The sequence below is a fragment of the Balaenoptera acutorostrata genome, chromosome 15 (genome assembly GCF_949987535.1).
Source record: "Balaenoptera acutorostrata chromosome 15, mBalAcu1.1, whole genome shotgun sequence".
Taxonomy (NCBI): Eukaryota; Metazoa; Chordata; class Mammalia; order Artiodactyla; family Balaenopteridae; genus Balaenoptera; species Balaenoptera acutorostrata.
In genome coordinates this window covers 16,763,010-16,781,647 of record NC_080078.1, presented here as the reverse complement: position 1 = coordinate 16,781,647, position 18,638 = coordinate 16,763,010, and the positions used below count along the sequence as shown (strand labels likewise).

Sequence of the window (18,638 nt, the reverse complement as noted above, 5' to 3'; positions counted from 1 at the left end):
CATATATACGTGTTAGCATACGGTATTTGTTTTTCTCTTTCTGACTTACTTCACTCTGTATGACAGACTCTAGGTCCATCCACCTCACTACAAATAACTCAGTTTTGTTTCTTTTTATGGCTGAGTAATATTCCGTTGTATATATGTGCCACATCTTCTTTATCCATTCATCTGTCGATGGACACTTAGGTTGCTTCCTTGTCCTGGCTACTGTAAATAGTGCTGCAATGAGCATTGTGGTACATGACTCTTTTTGAATTATGGTTTTCTCAGGGTACATGCCCAGTAGTGGGATTGCTGGGTCTTATGGTAGTTCTATTTTTAGTTTTTTAAGGAACCTCCATACTGTTCTCCATAGTGGCTGTATCAATTCACATTCCCACCAACAGTGCGAGAGGGTTCCCTTTTCTCCACACCCTCTCCAGCATTTATTGTTTGTAGATTTTTTTGATGATGGCCATTCTGACCAGTGTGAGGTGATACCTCATTGTAGTTTTGATTTGCATTTCTCTAATGATTAGTGATGTTGAGCATCCTTTCATGTGTTTGTTGCCAATCTGTATATCTTCTTTGGAGAAATGTCTATTTAGGTCTTCTGCCCATTTTTGGATTGGGTTGTTTGTTTTTTTGATATTGAGCTGCATGAACTGCTTGTATATTTTGGAGATTAATCCTTTGTCAGTTGCTTCATTTGCAAATATTTTCTCCCATTCTGAGGGTTGTCTTTTCGTCTTATGGTTTCTTTTGCTGTGCAAAAGCTTTTAAGTTTCATTAGGTCCCATTTGTTTATTTTTGCTTTTATTTCCATTTCTCTAGGAGGTGGGTCAAAAAGGGCCTTGCTGTGATTTATGTCATAGAGTGTTCTGCCTATGTTTTCCTCTAAGAGTTTTATAGTGTCTGGCCTTACATTCAGGTCTTTAATCCATTTTGAATTTATTTTTGTGTATGGTGTTAGGGAGTGTTCTAATTTCATTCTTTTACATGTAGCTGTCCAGTTTTCCCAGCAGCACTTATTGAAGAGGCTGTCTTTTCTCCACTGTATATTCTTGCCTCCTTTATCAAAGATAAGGTGACCATATGTGCATGGGTTTATCTCTGGGCTTTCTATCCTGTTCCATTGATCTATATTTCTGCTTTTTTGCCAGTACCATACTGTATTGATTACTGTAGCTTTGTAGTATAGTCTGAAGTCAGGGAGCCTGATTCCTCCAGCTCCGTTTTTCTTTCTCAAGATTTCTTTGGCTATTCGGGGTCTTTTGTGTTTCCATACAAATTGTGAAATTTTTTGTTCTAGTTCTGTGAGAAATGCCATTGGTAGTTTGATAAGGATTGCATTGAATCTGTAGATTGCTTTGGGTAGTATAGTCATTTTCACAATGTTGATTCTTCCAATCCAAGAACATGGTATATCTCTCCATCTGTTTGTATCATCTTTAATTTCTTTCATCAGTGCACAGACTTTATCTTATTTCATCCTAACAGTAGACCTCAGTGGCAGAAACCATCATTTTCACTTTACAGATAGAAATTAATTAGGACCTTATTGAAAAGGAATTTTAGAACCAGGCAAGATCTAGGTTTGAATTCTAGTTCTGCCACCGTGTGTCTGTGTGACCTTGGGCAAGTCGGCTGACCTCCCTGAACCTAAGTCTTCACCTGGAAAGTAGGGATTACATAAGAGACTGGCAGGGCTCATTGTGATGATTAGAGGAAATGTATGTAGAGCAGTTGGCACAGAACGGGGGTCATTAAAAAATAGAACAACATGGGACGTCCCTGGTGGTCCAGTGGCTGACTCCACACTCCCAATGCAGGGGGTCCGGGTTTGATCCCTGGTCAGGGAACTAGATCCCATATGCCACAACTAAGAGTTCGCATGCCGCAACTAAAGATCCTGCATGCTGCAGCTAAAGAGACCACATGCCACAATGAAGATCCCACGAGCTGCAACTAAGACCCAGTGCAGACAAATAGATAAATAAATATTTTTTAAAAATAAAATATAGGACAACAAGAACTATTAATGACTGTCACAATGAATATTTACAATGTGCCACATAGGAACTGTGTTCACATACATCTCATTCAGTCATCCCACAGTCCTATGTAGAGGTACTGCTTTTGTCCCTATTTTATAGATAAGAAGCCTGAGGCTCAGAGGAGCTAAATTACTCGCACAAATTCTTCTGGCTAATGAGTAACGGAACTAAGATTTAAGTCCAGGCAATGGGACTTTGTGTGTATTCAGCTGAAGCTCAGAGAGGTTCTGACACTTGATCAAGGTCACACAGACAACGTATGGGAGAAAAAGGGTCTGGACGCTTAGTTTTCTCACTCCAACTCACCTGTTGTGCCCCCTCGCCCTTTTCTATTGTAGAGATGAAGGGTGCGACTGAACTTGCCTGGAACCTAACACTAAATAATAAATGATCTGGCGCACTGTCCAGGACACACCCCAGAGCACGGGGAGGGGGAATTGGACCCTTCCCTGGGTATCATGTGGGAAACAGGCCACTTCTGGCTGTTTATCGTTTACTTATTCACAGGCTTCGATGATATCACACCTGCACACCTCCGCAGGGCTGCGGCGGCACGGCACACAGGTAAAGAGGATGCGCAAGATAGCACTTGGACCTAACGGAGGCTGAAGGAGCAGGAAAGGTAAACTCCAGGCCCGGGGTGAATTGTGTGACAGGTCTGTGAGGTCCACTTGGGGGTGAGAGACCCACCTGGGAAGCCAGGCTGGAGCGGGAAAGCAGCGGCCGAAGTCGTGGGAGCTTGGACGGGCACTGGGGCAGCACCACCCCACGCTGCCCATCTCCACGCGGGCGCTGCCGGCTGCCTTCCAGAGGCGCGTGTAGCCAGGGGCTGCACCCACACGCCAGAACTGGCTGGCATCTCCCTTCCTCCGCGGGATGTTCAGACACTCCTAGAACGCCCAGACAAGGGACCACGGTGTGTGGAATGCATCTCATCTTGGGTTTATTTTAGGTGGTACAGCCATTAGCAAGAAAGCGCTGCGCGCGCACGCGCACGGACACACACACACACACGCACACGCACACACACACACCCCTGAAAGCCAGTCTCTTTCCAATTCCCTGTCAACGCTTCTGATTATTCCAGGACAAAGTCTCATTGCGCTGCCAGAAGCCCTTTGACACCTCTCTATCCATGCTTCTCTTGTCTTGTCTTTAACAAAGAGAGAGAGGGTGGCCTCCAGCTCAGAATTCCGAGCACATGCTAATATCTAGTGAGAATGTGAGAACAAGTTTTTTTCATTTTATTTTTTGTTACCTTCTATTTACAACAAATGATACTGGTTTTCTATTTTCCGTACTGATAAAAAGTTTCCTTTTAACGTACATGGTTAAAAGCAGGTACTCTGGAACTCATACTATTAGGTTCAAATCCCAGCTCTGCCACTTACTACACGTATGACCTTGGGCAAGTCACACAACCTCTCTGTTCCTCGATTCCCTCAAGCGGAAAGAGAAAGTAATAATAGCATCTCCCTCTTGGGTTACTGTGAGGATTACATTAATTAATGTATGTGAAAAGGGTAGATTGGTGCCTGACACCTAGTATATGCTGTAAAAATGTCTCCTATTATCAGCTCAAATAGGGGGGAAAAAAACCCTGAGGTTTAGAGAACACTTCTTTGGACCAATTCCGCCATTTTCCATGTGAGGGAACGAAACTTTGGAGAAGATAATTAAGCAGCTGAGCTAGGATCTGGTAGGTCTCTGGATTTCCAATCCATTTACCAGCCATTTCAATCTTCAGTAATTAATATAACCTCTCAGCCTCAGCTTATTCATTGCAGAATGGGACTAATACTATTTCATTGGATGTTGGGATGCTGTGTGTAAAGGTGGCTCAGAAAATGAGTTGGTATGATGTCTCCCGTGCATTCTCAACAGGAGTAATAGCACCCCCCAGGAGGGCAGAAATTGGTTCTTGGCGGGTGAAAAATATCTTTTAGATATACAAAGCACAGACATATAGTATATAAGTTCATGAGAAATGGTGATTAGGAAACAAAATGTCTAAGAAAGGCTTGGGGAGCAATAGTTAAAAAGAAGTTGAGGGACTTCCCTGGTGGCGTAGTGGTTAAGAATCCGCCTGCCAATGCAGGGGACACGGGTTCGAGCCCTGGTCCGGGAAGATCCCACATGCCGCGGAGCAACTAAGCCCGTGCGCCACAACTACTGAGCCTGCGCTCTAAAGCCCACGTGCCACAACTACTGAAGCCCGTCTGCCTAGAGCCCGTGCTCCGCAACAAGAGAAGCCACCGCAATGAGAAGCCTGTGCACCGCAAAGGAGAGTAGCACCCGCTCGCCGCAACTAGAGAAAGCCCGCGCGCAGCAACGAAGACCCAACGCAGCCAAAAATAAATAAATAAAATAAATTTATTAAAAAAATAAAGAAGTTGAGAAATACTGCTCTTAACCAAGATTTTTCCAACTTGGGTTGATACTCATAAGTGGATTATGAAATCGGCTTAATGGGTCATGATAAGCATTTGGGGAGGAAAAATGATAAAGGGGAACAACGATATAGTACGGTGTGCGCTGCACAAAATCAGGATCAGAAAGTATCGTGAGAAAGTTTCAGTTCAGTTTGGCATGTGCATGCCTGTGCTGAGTCATGAAATATAAGTCTCTCTTGAGGCTCACTGTAAAAAAATGGTGCAAGCCATTTCTCTAAACCACAATTTTCTTTTTCTCCCCTCATTATTTATCTCTCAGACAAGCCCATGCAGCCTCAAACTATTTTACTCTGAACAGGAAGAACCTGATAAGGAAAGAAAGAAATGTAGAAGAGAGTGTCCAGATTCCAGTAAAACTAGGGCCTGACCTTTACCAGCTCATGGCCAAGGACTCTTCCCTTCCTCATTCTCTGTTCCAGGGTAAGCCACAGCTACAGAGGAAAATGACTGGCTCTCAGCACCAGAGGGACCTCCCCTCTTATTCCTCCCTCTTCCTCCCCTTTCCTCCCCTCCTCTCTGCTCCCAACGTGAAAGGCAGCAGTCATGTTGACCCGAGTCTGAGTCCTAGCTCTGCCATTTACTCTGCAATCCCAGGACAAGTCATTTAATTTCTCTGATCCTCAGTCTTCTCAGCTATAAAATGAGGAACTTATTCGTAAGATTGTAGTGGTGCTTAAATGAGAGAAGGTAAAGAAAGTATATTAGTATTTTAGTGCCTTGTATACTGCAGGTGCTCATGATAATAGCAGCTAACAGGGCCTGAACGCTGTGTGAAGAAGTTTATCCATGTTATCTCTATTTCATCCTCTAAATGAGCTTACACAGGAGTAGGGAAGGTAACAGGGCAGACTCCAGTCAGGCTGCCTAGTTTCAAACCTCAGTTCAGTATCTTTTCACATGTTTAAGGGCTGTCTATAGTTCTTTCTTTCTGACTGCATTGTCTGCGTTTTAAAAAGGTGCTTTCCTCATAACCCCACATAATGACTTCGGCTTACATCATATTGGCCACACCTCTAACTACCAGGGAGGCTGGGAAATATAGTTTTTTAAGTAGGCGCATTTCAGTCTCCAGCAAAATAAAGAAGGTGATAAGGACGATACTGGTTAGGCAACCAGAGTCCTCGTCTTCAACAGTCTTATCTCGCTCTTGATTTAACCTTGAATTTAATTTTCAAAGGCCTATCCAGAGGGGGGAAAATGGAGGAAACAAGTAAGAACAGTTAAAAGAGATAAGCTCTGAAAATGTGGTTGACGTGTCTAAATTGTAGTCAATAATGTTTCGTTTCTTTTTTTTTTTCTGAACCATTCAGTTTCTTTAGGAAATGAGTTTACGAGTTTTCTATATCTGTTTAATATTAGAGAGACCAATACAGTCAGAAAATAGGTTTGAAAAAAATCCCACCTCATTAACTCCCTGACTGTGTAACCTTGGACAAGGTACCAAACGGCTCCGTGCCTCTGTTTTCTCATCTGTAAAATGGGTACAATAATAATCCCCATTAACAAAGTTGCTTTGAGGAAATGACTTGATATTTTTGAGCCCTCATATCAGTGTCCGGCCCATAGTAAATGCTATATAGTTAGCATTTAATGAGTTGGCATTATTATTATCCCAACTTCACAGATGAAAGAATTGAGGCCCACAGAGACTGGCCAACCATCGCTCAGGGAATGGAAGAGCCTAAGATGGTTTAGCATTTAAAAAATTCCAGGGCAGGGGCTTCCCTGGTGGCGCAGTGGTTGAGAATCTGCCTGCTAATGTAGGGGACACGGGTTCGAGCCCTGGTCTGGGAAGATCCCACATGCCGCAGAGCAGCTGGGCTCGTGAGCCACAATTACTGAACCTGCGCGTCTGGAGCCTGTGCTCCGCAACAAGAGAGGCCGCGATAGTGAGAGGCCCGCGCACCGCGATGAAGAGTGGCCCCCGCTCGCCACAACTAGAGAAAGCCCTCGCACAGAAACGAAGACCCAACACAGCCAAAAATAAATAAATTAATCAATTAAAAAAATAAAATTCCAGGACATCCCCTAGCGGTCCAGTGGTTAAGACGCCGCACTTCCACACATTAGAAGAGTATGCCTTGAGGACGCGTACCTGTGTAAATGCCCATGATCCATATAAGGGCATTCCCAACCCCTCAGAAGGCTCCCTGGGGTCTCCTCTCCGTCAATACCTCCTCCAAGTTAAATGCTGTTCTGATTTTTCACAGAAGATATTTTGCCTGTTTTGAACGTCGTCCAAATGGAGCCATACAGTATGTTTCTTTTATTATCCGTGGAGTTTGAATTTGAAGTCCAGATGGTCCCACCCTAGGAACTGCCATCTTAACTATTATACTGTACTGCCTTTTAAAGCAATGACTGCTTAGGCTGCTCTCATTTTCCCCACCTCCTCATCCGGTCCCCTTTCAGCTCCACCCCTGAATCCTAGCTGTGCTTCAAGCCATCAATGAACGCTAATTAGTCACTTCTGTGTTAGAAGGTACCCCGCCCCCCACCCCAGCAGGCCCCTCTGCCAGGAAGCATATGATAGGGCACATGTTGTCAAGAAGTGGGCCAATGGGAAGATGGCATATTCCAAACCGTCCACCATTCCACCAATAGGAAGGTGATGTTCCCGCCCCCTCCAACTGCCTCTGTAGAGCTGCCTCCGCCTTGTGCCCTTGCAGTTTGACGCCTTCCTTGTATCCTGAGAAGGTCCCCTCAAAGCTGCTTAAGGGGTGCAGGATGGCAGGCCCTGACTCCCTACATCTCTCCTGGGCCTTCTCCACACCTCCCCTCCCTGGAGTGGATGGGAGGGGAGGCTTTTCCAGACAAAAATAACATATATGTAAATATATATGTTTTCAGAGGTTTTCCCATGTTTTGTTTGTTTCTTTAATGGGATAATGCTTTGAGTTTTCTTTTTCTTTTTAAAGAAATATTATTTTAAAAATTTCAGTTATCTTTACAATTTGAACACCCCTCCTTCCTTTTTTTCTGAGTTCTGGGCGCTGATGAGAGCCACCAGCCTCCGTCTCTAGCCTCCACCTTGCCCCTCCGAGGTGAGGACCTAGGAGAGGGGAGAGGTGACACAAAGAGCTTGGGGTGGGGGGACAGAGGATGGGATGGGGTGAGTTAAGAAAGAGCAGGCACATACTTAAGAGTTGAAAGAGAAAGAAGGAATTTTAAGGTGTGAGATGGACTGGGAGGTGTAGACCAGCTTCAGGAATTACAGGGAAAATGAATAAAAGTGTAGGAAATGGATTGATAACCAAAAATTAGGATGTCCAGTTGCTCTGGATGAGGCATATTTAAAGTGCATTAAGGATCTCGAAGAGATTGGGGAAGAGCTACGCCTGATGGCTTTTGATGGTTATGAAAGATGGATCCCATAGGCCTTGAGTTTTTGGGGTGAAGGGAGGGTCTGAGGGACACTGTGTTGAGGTGTTCTCACAGTCATCTTTTCTCACCTTCTCTACCCCAGACAGGCATGACCCTGCTCTTTGTACTGGGCTGCATCTTCTTCCCGCTGAGCTTTGCTCTCTTCTGCTGGGGTCTGCAGAACCACTCCAACCTGCAGATGGAGAGACCAGAGGCCGTTCTGGTGGCATCCAAGTAAGAGGACAGGGTGAGGGCATCCTTCCTGGGGCCAGGGCTGGTGGAGCTGATCTCCTACTTTCAGGAAGAGTTAGTGATAAAAGCAGAAGCAAACTATGTGTGTATGTGAGCGTGGGTGGGTGGGTTAGAAATATAGAATCAAAAGACACTGTCTATGAGATCTCTTGCAAGTCATTTAACCTCTCTGAACTTCAGAGCCCCCATTTGTTTAATAAGAATACTCACCTTCCATTCTTCGTGGAGATGTTGTGTGAGGGTCAGGTGAATTCACGTCTGTAGAATAGGGGTAGGGAATTCCCTGGCAGTCCAGTGGTTAGGACTCAGTGCTCTCACTGCCAGGGGCCCGGGTTCAATCCCTGGTTGGAGAACTAAGATCCCACAAGCCGTGTGGCCAAAATAAAATAGGGGTTGCAAACTCCCGCAAGTGACACGAGAGATGTAAGCTCTGTGGGGACTGTGTGAGCTGGAAGACTACTTTCATCCCATCCAGTGGGGGCAGCAGCTGCTCCGCTCCAGCCAGACATCATGGAGTTAAGAGTGTGGGCCCAATGTTGTCTGACCTTCTGATTTTTTTCTTAAAAGAAGTTGAGCTTTTATGTAAAATCTAATTTTTAAACACTGACAAATAACTTAGAATTTAAGAAAGTACTATACTGGCAACACCATACTGGCCAAACGAAACATGTTTATGGGCTGGCCTGGGCCCTTGTGCTGCAAATCTATGGCCTATTTGACAACGATTAGTAAAATACCTGTGAGTTTTCACCAAACCTTAGGGAGGAGAGGGAGCCGGCAGAAGGCAGAACTTACTTGGGTGTCTGGAAGACAAAAAACCCATCTCTATCTGCTTTAATGCCCACTATCCAAAGTGAAGCCACAGCTCCTTCACCAGGTCTGTGGCCCTCCCCACAACTCAGCACCACCCTGCGGCCTTGCTCATCTTTGGCTCTGGAGCTATGCAAACATGGGTTTGAAAGCCAGCTTTGCCAATTCTCATAGCTAGCTTATCTTGGGCAAGCTTTTTGTCTTTTTTTTTTTTTTTTTAATCTCTAAGCCTCAGGTTCCTGTCTATAAAACAAAGATACTACCATCTGGGAAGATTAAATAAGAATGAAATAAACCACCTCACCCCGTCCCCAGCACATAGTAAACACTCAGGAAGTTGGGTCCCTTTTCCGCTTAAGTGAAGCGCTGAGGTCAGGAAGCTAGGTCCACTATTGTCTCTAAAATTGTCCCCCACTCTTGCTGCCTAAGGCCAGAGACCTCTCAGGGTCTGTTCCTGCAGTATGCCACTAGAGGGCAGCACAAAACTGCAAATCCCAGTCCTTTGGGGAGGTGATGGCATGGGCTTTGGACAGGCAAAGGCAAATCGTAGGGTTACTATTGAGGCGTATCTTAGGACAGGCTTGGAAACCAAAGTATGGTTTGGGTAGCAGGGCCCCACGTCATGCAGAAGTCTACAGGGCAGTTGGTTTCAGGACGAGAAGGCCAAATTCCAGGGAGGCAGCATGAAAGGGTGAGAAGCAGCTCAGAGGCCAGCGTGGTTCTGGCGGGGCCTCTGACCTGCAGCGGGACTCTGGTCAAGTCACTGGGCCTTGGTTTCCTTGCAGTGGAATGAGGGGCTTGAATCAGCCAATCCCCAGGGTCCTTTCCCACATGGAAACTGGACTGTGAAGTTGCGGAGGAAGGGGAGCCAGGAGCATAATAAACCTGAAGAAAAGATGAGTGACCAGGGCTCAGGGGAGGCCGGGCAGCCTGAAGGACACGGGCAGCGGCATCATCGGGCTTGAAGTGGGCTTTCAGAGAGGCAACACTTCCCCACCCTCTTCAAACCCTGCCGCCTAGTATGAGTGGTCTCTTGCGTTTTCTGAATTATGTGACCTTGGGGAGGGTCACTGAAGGCCTCAGGACCATTTCTTGACCTGTAAAAAGGGGACACATGTCGTTACCTCAGTGCTGTTACAATAGTTAGAGGAGATCATAGGACAGTCTTGCAGCGGAGTTGGGACCAGAGGCACCTCATGCATATATACCTCAGAGTTTCCCTCCCTCCCATTAGGGTGAAGGACGTGGGGGTCTCTGAGCCCAAAGGATACTGTGTTGAGGTGTTTTTATTCCCATCTGTTCCTTAAACTCACCCTTCAGAGACAGCAAGATGCACCAACTTCTCCCGCTCCCCCCTCCAGGGAATCCTCTTTCTCTCTGCCGGAGTGGGTGCCCCTAAGCTGGGACCCCAAGGCCGCTGAGGGACATGTGTTGAGAGGCCTTGGCAGAGGAGGAAATGGCAGGCATTTGCAAAGTACTGGTGGGAAATGGGGTCAGGCCCATCTGGAGGCCCAGGGCCTCCTCCCAGCTGGCCAAGGAGCCCCAGGCCACCTCCCTCCCCAAGAGGAGAGCCGACCCTCCCCTGGCCCTCCCAGGCCGACCCTCCCAGGCAGCCCCCTGTGCCTGCCGCAGCGGCTGTCTCTTTAAGGGCCTCCCCCTCCCTCTTTCTCTGCTCCCCCCCACCTCTGTCGCAGCCGCTGCTGTGGTTCAGAGCTGCATGGGGAGATGCTGCTGCAGGTCCGGTTTCTTGGTGTCTGGTCGGTGCCATCATTTCCCTCCCCCTCCCCTGCCCTCCCCAAGCTGGTGACTTCCCGTCCCCCTCCCCCTCCCCACCGAGGGGGCAGGGGGCTGGGCATGAACTCTCCATAATGCCCCGTACAGCCTCCGGGCCGGGCCTCGGGGACTGTGGCGGCAGCGAGAGGCAGGAGAGCCGTGCTGACCGCTGACCACTTGCCCGGCGGCTCCTCTGTCTCCCCTCCCTCCCGCCCTCCCTCCCTCCCTTTCAGAGCTGGCACCACAGGCCCACCCCCCACCTCCCAGCCCGCCTCCTCGGGCCCTCCCAGCCTCTCCACGTAAGCCCCCCCCCCACCTGCCTCTGTCCCTCCCCTCCCCCATCCGCATCCTCCTCGTCCTGTACCCCCTCCCTCTGTCCTCTCACCCGGTCCTCCCCTCCCCGGCTCTCTCCCAGCCCTCTGGCTGGCTTTCTCCTGCTCCCTTTCTCGGATCCTCCCTGTCCCCGTCTCTCCCCATTTCCCCAGTCTCATCTAACTCCCTTTCTCGGGTCCTCTGGTCTGACTCCCCAGCCCCATCCCGTCCCTGCCCTGTCCCCTTTGTGCCCCTTTCTCTTTCTCTCTCTCCTTCCCCGGCTTGGCGTCCCTTCTCCACCTCTAACTCCCTTCAGCTCGGCCTCCCTGTCCCTTCCCGGCCGCTCGCTCGGCTCCCTGCCCGAGGCCTGAGCACCATGCTGACCCCAATGGTGGCCGGAGGGGTGGTGTTCCCCGGACTCTTCCTGCTCTCCAAGAACACGCTCCAGCGGCTGCCCCAGCTGCGCTGGGGGGAGGCCGACGCGGTCATTGTCTCAGCCAGGTAAACTGCATCCCTTCCCCGCCTCCCCAGGCTCTATGGGGATGGAAGGGACCCTTGGCCCGGTGGGGACCGGGGGCTCCTGAAGTGGTCGGTGGGCTCTACCTCCAAGCTTCCCTCTCTCCTCGCTGCCTTACTCGCTGTCCCAGGAGACCTCATCCAAACCCAGCCATCTGGTCTACTAGTATTCAGACTGCTCTTCCTCCCTTTCCCATTCACCCTCCCACCCTCCAAAACAGGTCCGGCCTGTGACTAAAACATCCCTATAGGATATTAGAGAGCAAGGCAAGGGGCACAGAGCTGTGTATTATTCGGGGCATGTGTTTGGGGGAATGAGGGACAGAGGAGTGAACAGTGGAACTCTGCAGGACCCTGGAATCCGGACCAGAGTTGGGGAGTGGAGCGTGGTGGCAGGCAAGGAGAGAGCGGGAAAGTGACCAGGGGGGATCAGGGGCAACCGAGGGGCCGTGGGATAACCGGCACGATGACTGGGCAGCTGAGTGGTGCCAGAACAGGCCCGGGGGCTTCCCCCTGCCATCCTGTGCTGTGCCCCCCCCTTCCCTGGAAGGGACACCTTGTCATCAGCCACTCGTGCTCAGCAGCGTCTCACCTCACGATGACCTCCCTGGTGTCCTCCTGAGAGGAAGGCGACTCAGTGTCCAGTGAGGAACGGGTGAACCGAGGAGTAGCAGCCGGGCCAGTCCAGGAGCCTGAGGTGGTGTGGCTGAGTCCCGGGCAAGGCAGCCTTGGGGAAAGATGGGCAGGGAGCACCCAAGAAGTGCAGAAACTGGTCGGTAAGGAGGAGAAACCAAGGGGCACGTCTCCTCCCTCTACAGCTTCTCCCTCTTCCTCCCTAGGCTAGTGTCCTCTGTCCAAGCCGTCATGGCCTCCACAGCTGGCTACATCGTCTCCACCTCCTGCAAGCACATCATAGATGACCAGTAAGTGCCATGAGACCACCTTAGCCCCCGTTCCAGCAGCCTGTGTGTATGTGTGACCCCTGAGTACCCCAGATCCTCTAGGGGACTCCTTCAGTGGTCCCCAAGCCCTTAACTTGAGCCTGAGCAAGTCAACTGCAGTAGCTGCAACTCAACACCCAGGGATAAATTTATCCACATCCTGTCCTTAAAGGTCAGAACCAGGAGGAGAAGGAGTGGGGAGCAAAAAGGATTCTCAAAGCAGGTCCTAGGTTTCCCGGCCTCTCGGATCATAGTAGGTTCTGAATGTTGTTTCCTCCCGTACCCCCTCCCACCCTTTCACCCCTCGGACCCCATTTCCAACCAGCACCCAACTGGGGTGCTTCTCTACTCGTGCCGGGCTCACCCCTCTCCTCCTCCCAGAATCCAGGTGTCCAGCCCCAGCTCTATGCATGAGAGGGACAGATGACACAAACAAGGCCACCAATGGTTAGGCGGTGGGGTGGAGAGTGGAGGGTGAAGAGGCCAAAAATTTGGCACTGGGAGCTGCTGCAGTGCCTGGTGCTTGCCAAAAAACCCCCAGGCCTGAGAGGTGGAGCAGGAGGAGGGAGGAGAGGGGCCCTGTCCGTGGTGCTGACGGGCCAGCTCTAGGTTGACCCACGGGCCGCCACTGCAGAGTTGCCGGTGAGGGTGCTGATGATGCCCCACGCTTAACTTCTGGTCCTGTTCCCCTCCTCTGGTGGCTGCTGAGCCCCAGGGACATTGTCTGGATGCCCCAACCTAGAGACATTCCCTCTTTCCCTCGAGTTCCTTCATCTGTGGAGTGAGGTCCATCCCTACCTGGAAGGGCTGCTACGAGGAGGAATTGACTTGTGTGTGTCTAATGCCTAGAGCAGTTCTGGCCACACAGAGTGGATGCTAAACTCTTTCTTCAGACCCCCACCCCGGGGACTTGGCTTCCTCTTGTCCTCTCCCCCCATTCCCACCCCTGGGTCCAAGATGAGCCTGGATCCCCACACATTCCCTTCTCTCGCCTTCTTACAGAGGTCACTTTTCAGTTCTTACATTTTCTCCCCCGCCCCACCCAGTCTGTTCTTGTCCCTCCCCGCTTAATCCTCAGGTGGGTGGGAAGGATCAGGGTTAATCCAGGGGCGACAGCTGTTCCTACCTCTGAGCACCTAATTGCTGAAGAGGGTGGGAATGGGTTTAACCCTGCACACTGAAGCCCAGGGCCTGGAGGTCCTGGAGCCCCAGGAGCTAGTGGTGTCACCGTGTCTGCTGTGGCTGACTCTCCAGGCCACTCTCTGCTCTAACTTCTCTTGGGCCAGTTGGACCCCTTTCCGCCTTCCTGCCCTTCGTCTCTAACCTGGGCCACTGCTTCCTCTCCTCTCTCTCTCCCTCCTGGTCACACACTCCAGCATGGGTCTCTGCTTCTCTTTTCCTGAAATCATCCCTGCTAGAGTGGGCTGCCTGTCCCCTTCCAGGCCAGCCTTCCCCAGGGTTCACCTTCTGTTTCCATCTCACCCCTGGTCCTCAGCTGGCCTGCCCTCAGGTCTCACTCTACTTCTCCCTTCAGCAGCTGCTCTTATTTTGTCCTCATATTTGCGTCCCTTCTGGCTGACTTTGCTTTCATCCCTCCACCGAGCTGGGCGAGTTCCCCTGGGCCTGCCTCTTCGACCTCCCACCCCACCTCGGACCTGTCACAGGACTACAGATTTAAGAGAAGGTGCTTCATGTGCTGACTCGAGAAGAAAAATGCAATGTTGCATATTCATGCACTTTTCATTTTTGTTTACTCTCTAAGTGCATGGAACTTTCTCTGCTCTTGACTCCTTTTGCTCAGCGTTTTCTCCTTAATGCTTGGCTGTACCTGAAAAAACAAGAGATGGGGCCACATTCAAGCAGAGCAAGCACTGCTGACAGCACCACCAACTCCCCAGTGGGGCCTGTCTGTGACCCCTGTCTCGAATCTTCTAGGGGACAGCAGGGCTGAGAGGGAGGGCTATGGAGCCAGACTTCTCATGTTTATTCCTTGGTCAGGTTACCTAGCCTCTCTCACCTGTAAAATGGGGTGACAACCATACCTACTTTTTATAGGCTTTCTTTTTTTTTTTTTTAATATTTATTTATTTATTTATTTATTTTTGGCTGTGTTGGGTCTTCGTTTCTGTGCGAGGGCTTTCTCTAGTTGCGGCGAGCGGGGGCCACTCTTCATCGCGGTGCGCGGGCCTCTCACTATCGCGGCCTCTCTTGTTGCGGAGCACAGGCTCCAGACGCGCAGGCTCAGTAGTTGTGGCTCACGGGCCCAGTTGCTCCGCGGCATGTGGGATCTTCCCAGACCAGGGCTCGAACCCGTGTCCCCTGCATTAGCAGGGAGATTCTCAACCACTGCGCCACCAGGGAAGCCCTTATAGGCTTTCTGTGGGGAGTAAATAAGTTTCTGCGTGTAAAAGATTTAGAATATTAGAATAGTGCCCGCATGTAATAAGCAGTCAATTAATGTCAGCCAATATGCTCTCTCCCCACCACTCCCAGAATTACTATTCTGCTGTAATTCGTCCTGATCTCAGCTGTTTCTCAGATCTGGTCTGGCTTGTTTTCTCACTCTATCTCAGCCCTCAGGTCTGTGGCTGTCTTCTGGTCTCTCTTCCTTTTTCTCCCACCATACTGCAGAGAGAGAGAGAGAGAGAGAGAGAGGGAGAATATGAGTGAATGAATATGAAGAATGGGTGGGTCCTGAGGTCAGTCGGTGTTTGAATCCCAGCCCTACTACTTACCAGCTGTGTGATAGTGTGACCTTGGGCAAGTTTTTCACTCTCTACCCTTGTAACTTGAGAGTCCACTTCTGTCTCAGGGTTGTTACGAATATCACTTGAGATCTGACTCCTGTGCTGCATCCAGCATGGACCCCGGCACCTGGCAGCTGCCCTGTCCATCCCCTTTCCTCCTTGACCCACCTTTCTCTCTGTCCGACAGACACTGGCTTTCCTCTGCCTACACGCAATTTGCAGTGCCCTACTTCATCTATGACATCTACGCCATGTTCCTCTGTCACTGGCACAAGCACCAGGTCAAGGGGCACGGAGGGGACGAAGGGGGGACCAGAGCCCCGGGCAGCACCTGGGCCGTGGCACGCGGCTACCTGCACAAGGAGTTCCTCATGGTGCTCCACCATGCCGTCATGGTGCTCGTGTGCTTCCCACTGTCGGTGGTGAGTGGGGCTGCTGAGAGCCAGGGCCCCGTGTCCTGCTCATGCCAGCACTGCAGGAGCCTAGGAAGCCCTGGGTCCAGGTCCCAGCAGCAGGGCAGGCCCAGGATGGAGGGCCCCATGGAGGGTTTAATGAGCTCCAGCCCTGCCCCAAACAGCAAGAGGGTGGATCGCACCCAGCTGTGGTGCTTTGGAGCTACGGTTACACGCCACTGCCTCTGAGACTCAGTTTCCTCATCTGTAGTATCAGGGATACCATCTCACCTGCAGGATGGTTGGAGGGTTACGGTGAGTTACTGCTCCCAGCTTAGCTACTGTTCACCTGTGCTCAGACTTTCAGAGTGAAGCATCCCCAAAAGTGACGGGGGTGGGGGTGGGGGGGCGGGGCAGGTGCTGCCCAGGAATCCAGGCTTAGGCCAGGCTGTTTCCTTCCTCTCTTCTCAGGTGTGGCGTCAAGGCAAGGGAGATTTCTTTCTAGGCTGCTTGCTGATGGCAGAGGTCAGCACCCCCTTCGTCTGCCTTGGCAAGATCCTCATCCAGGTGAGAGGGGCAATGAGGGTTTTGAGCGTGACAGGAGGACTGGGGAAGGGCGGGCACTTTCAGGGACCGACTGGAGATGCTTTAAAGGACAGGTGAAGAGTCGGGGCTATAAGGTGGGGTATAGGGGAGGCGTCAGGGCGGAGGGGGGCGGGTGGAGGGGAGCGGGGCCTGGGGCCCCCTAACCTGGCCCCTGTCCGAGGGAGGCAAGGCAGGGAGGTGGGCCGAGGGGGAGGTGGCCCGGGGGCTGAGCCGGGGGCGTGGCCGGAGGCGCCCCGCCCCTCACCCCGCCCCTGTCTGCCCGCCCCGCCCGCAGTACAAGCGGCAGCACACGCTGCTGCACAAGGTGAACGGGGCCCTGATGCTGCTCAGCTTCCTCTGCTGCCGGGTGCTGCTCTTCCCCTACCTGTACTGGGCCTACGGGCGGCACGCGGGCCTGCCCCTGCTCGCCGTGCCGCTCGCCATCCCGGCCCACGTCAACCTGGGCGCCGCGCTGCTCCTAGCCCCGCAGCTCTACTGGTTCTTCCTCATCTGCCGCGGGGCCTGCCGCCTCTTCCGGCCCCGGGGCTCCCGGCCGCCCTCCCCTTGTCAGACCCAGGACTGAGGGTGGGACCGGGGGCCCTCCCCACCCCGCCCCTGCGCCGTGGGGACAGGGCTCTGGGGCTGCTGGGTGGGGGGCGGAGCCAGGGGCCTCTTGCCCTGACAGCCCCCGGGAACTGACAGATGGACTCCGAAGGGGTGGGGACACGTCCCCTCAGGGGCTGAGGGCTGGGACCAGGTGAGTTGGAAGGCAGGGAGAGGGGACCTCTCCCTCCTTCCTAGCCCCTGTCTCCATCACCTCGCCTGGGCCCTGGAGAAGCGGAGGAAGATGGCCCACCCCTTCCCAACCGCTTAGGGCTCGAGGCTGTGGGGAGCCTGAGGGGACCAGGACTCACAGAATTGTTGGGGAGGCCCTGCTGCCAAGGCCATGCCAGCCCCCCTGCTGCAAACTCCTCTCAGCTCCCTGTCACCTGGGAGGGAGGGGACACCCTATCTAGCGCCCGTGGGCTCACTCAGGGCTGGCCGTCCCCACTGCTCCTCTCCAGGGGAGGCAGGCCTGAGGAATCTTATTTATTTTATTAACTCGTCCGAATGCAAACTCGTTTGTGGGTGTTGGGGGAGGGAGGCGGTGGCTGCCCCCCAGCCTTCCCAGTGCTGAGCGACCCCGGGGCAGGTGGGGGGCCCCCGGTCCCTTCCCCCTTAGGCTGCACATCTTGCCCTCGGGCCCTGGCATGTCCCTGGTGCTACAGACCTCTCAAGGCTTCCTCCAGTCTGGGGTCGGGGGACCCTGGGAGGTGCTTTACAGACCGCTAATAAAGACGATCTGCGTGAACGCCACCAAGGCCCTCGTCACCCAGTTCTTTGGGGCTGGGAAGGGAGCAGGCGCGCCTGGGGAGAGAAAGCACGATGACTGGTTGACCGCAGGACAGGGCAGGACCCCCGGGCTGGTCGCTGAGCAGTCATGGAGAAAGAAGCGAGGACTTTTATTCATCAGCAGGAGAGGAGGGCGGGTATGGGCACTCAGGGCAGAGCCCAGGGCACTTGTCCGGCTTTTTAGGCCCCTTTCTCACAGCTCCTATGGGGTGTGGAGATCAGAGGTGGGAGGTCACACCGCCACCTCCCTGGACTTTGGGTCCTTCAGCCTCTCCCAAGGAAGGTTGAGGTGGGCGGGGCTTGGGGAGGGGGACAGGCCTTACATGTGTGTGCAGAACTGGAAAAGCAGGAAGAAGAAGGCCACCACCAGAGCGCCCACCAGGATGTGATGGAAGAGCCTGGAGTCGGAACCTGCTAGACAGTGAGGTTGAGACAGGGGCCCTGGACTCACCTCCAACCGAAGGGCCAAGGGCAGCTGTCCTCCAGGCCCCGGCAAGGAGGGCAGCCCCTTCTCAAGCTGGGTCATACCTGAGTTAACAAAGATGACAGGTCTCTCTCCAATGAACTGGGCCAGGGCCAGGAGCCTGGCTTGGTCCGAGTCTGGGTAATCAAAGAAGTCAGGTCTGTCTAGGAAGAGTGGAGACTCTGCTCCCCGGGCCAAGGCCTTGGCACTCTCCAGGCTGGGTGCTGGGGACCCAGAGCAAAGTCTGTGAAAGAGCCAAACAGACCCGTGCCCCCCACCCAAGAGGCTGAGGCAGACCCAGGGCCTGGCCAGGCCACAGAGCCCTAGTACAGCTGTGGAGGGCCTTGATTTTGTTCCAGGAACTTCTTGAGGGTCAGCTGAGCTCTCCATGAGAGAACCCACGCCAGGCAGGGAGGATGGGAGAGAAGCATGGAGAGCAAAGAGAAAAGCCCAGGCTTGGCCTCCCAGCCTCTCAGGGGCAGGCACCCCACACCCCAGCCTTCCTCCTTCCCACTGTTCCCAGGACAGCTTCCCACCTGATTCTACGGTCCCCAGCCCAGCCAGCCACATCCACACCTGCGCCCACTGCCACGGCCTCAT

The 18,638-nt window shown here is 52.3% G+C and overlaps 2 protein-coding genes across 4 annotated transcripts in view; one reads left to right on the top strand and one right to left on the bottom strand.

Moving 5' to 3' along the window:
• The window catches only part of TLCD3B (TLC domain containing 3B), a 24,916-nt gene extending 7,388 nt beyond the window's left edge, over positions 1 to 17,528 (top strand). The window contains exons 2-7 of one of the 3 annotated variants that reach the window (XM_057529323.1): positions 2,547 to 2,661; positions 7,959 to 8,089; positions 12,358 to 12,441; positions 15,394 to 15,628; positions 16,070 to 16,165; positions 16,479 to 17,528. In XM_057529323.1, the coding sequence (XP_057385306.1) occupies positions 7,965 to 8,089; positions 12,358 to 12,441; positions 15,394 to 15,628; positions 16,070 to 16,165; positions 16,479 to 16,766 (828 nt within the window). In that variant the 5' untranslated portion in view covers positions 2,547 to 2,661; positions 7,959 to 7,964 and the 3' untranslated portion in view covers positions 16,767 to 17,528. Of the gene's footprint in view, positions 1 to 2,546; positions 2,662 to 7,908; positions 8,090 to 11,011; positions 11,504 to 12,357; positions 12,442 to 15,393; positions 15,629 to 16,069; positions 16,166 to 16,478 lie in introns of those variants that run through there. The other 2 variants (XM_057529324.1, XM_007186375.3) reach the window with 2 other exon arrangements.
• C15H16orf92 (chromosome 15 C16orf92 homolog) lies at positions 14,210 to 18,638 on the bottom strand. The gene is given in 5 exon segments (XM_028167615.1): positions 14,210 to 14,291; positions 15,004 to 15,084; positions 17,899 to 17,986; positions 18,104 to 18,262; positions 18,575 to 18,638. Coding segments are annotated over 5 exon segments (474 nt in total).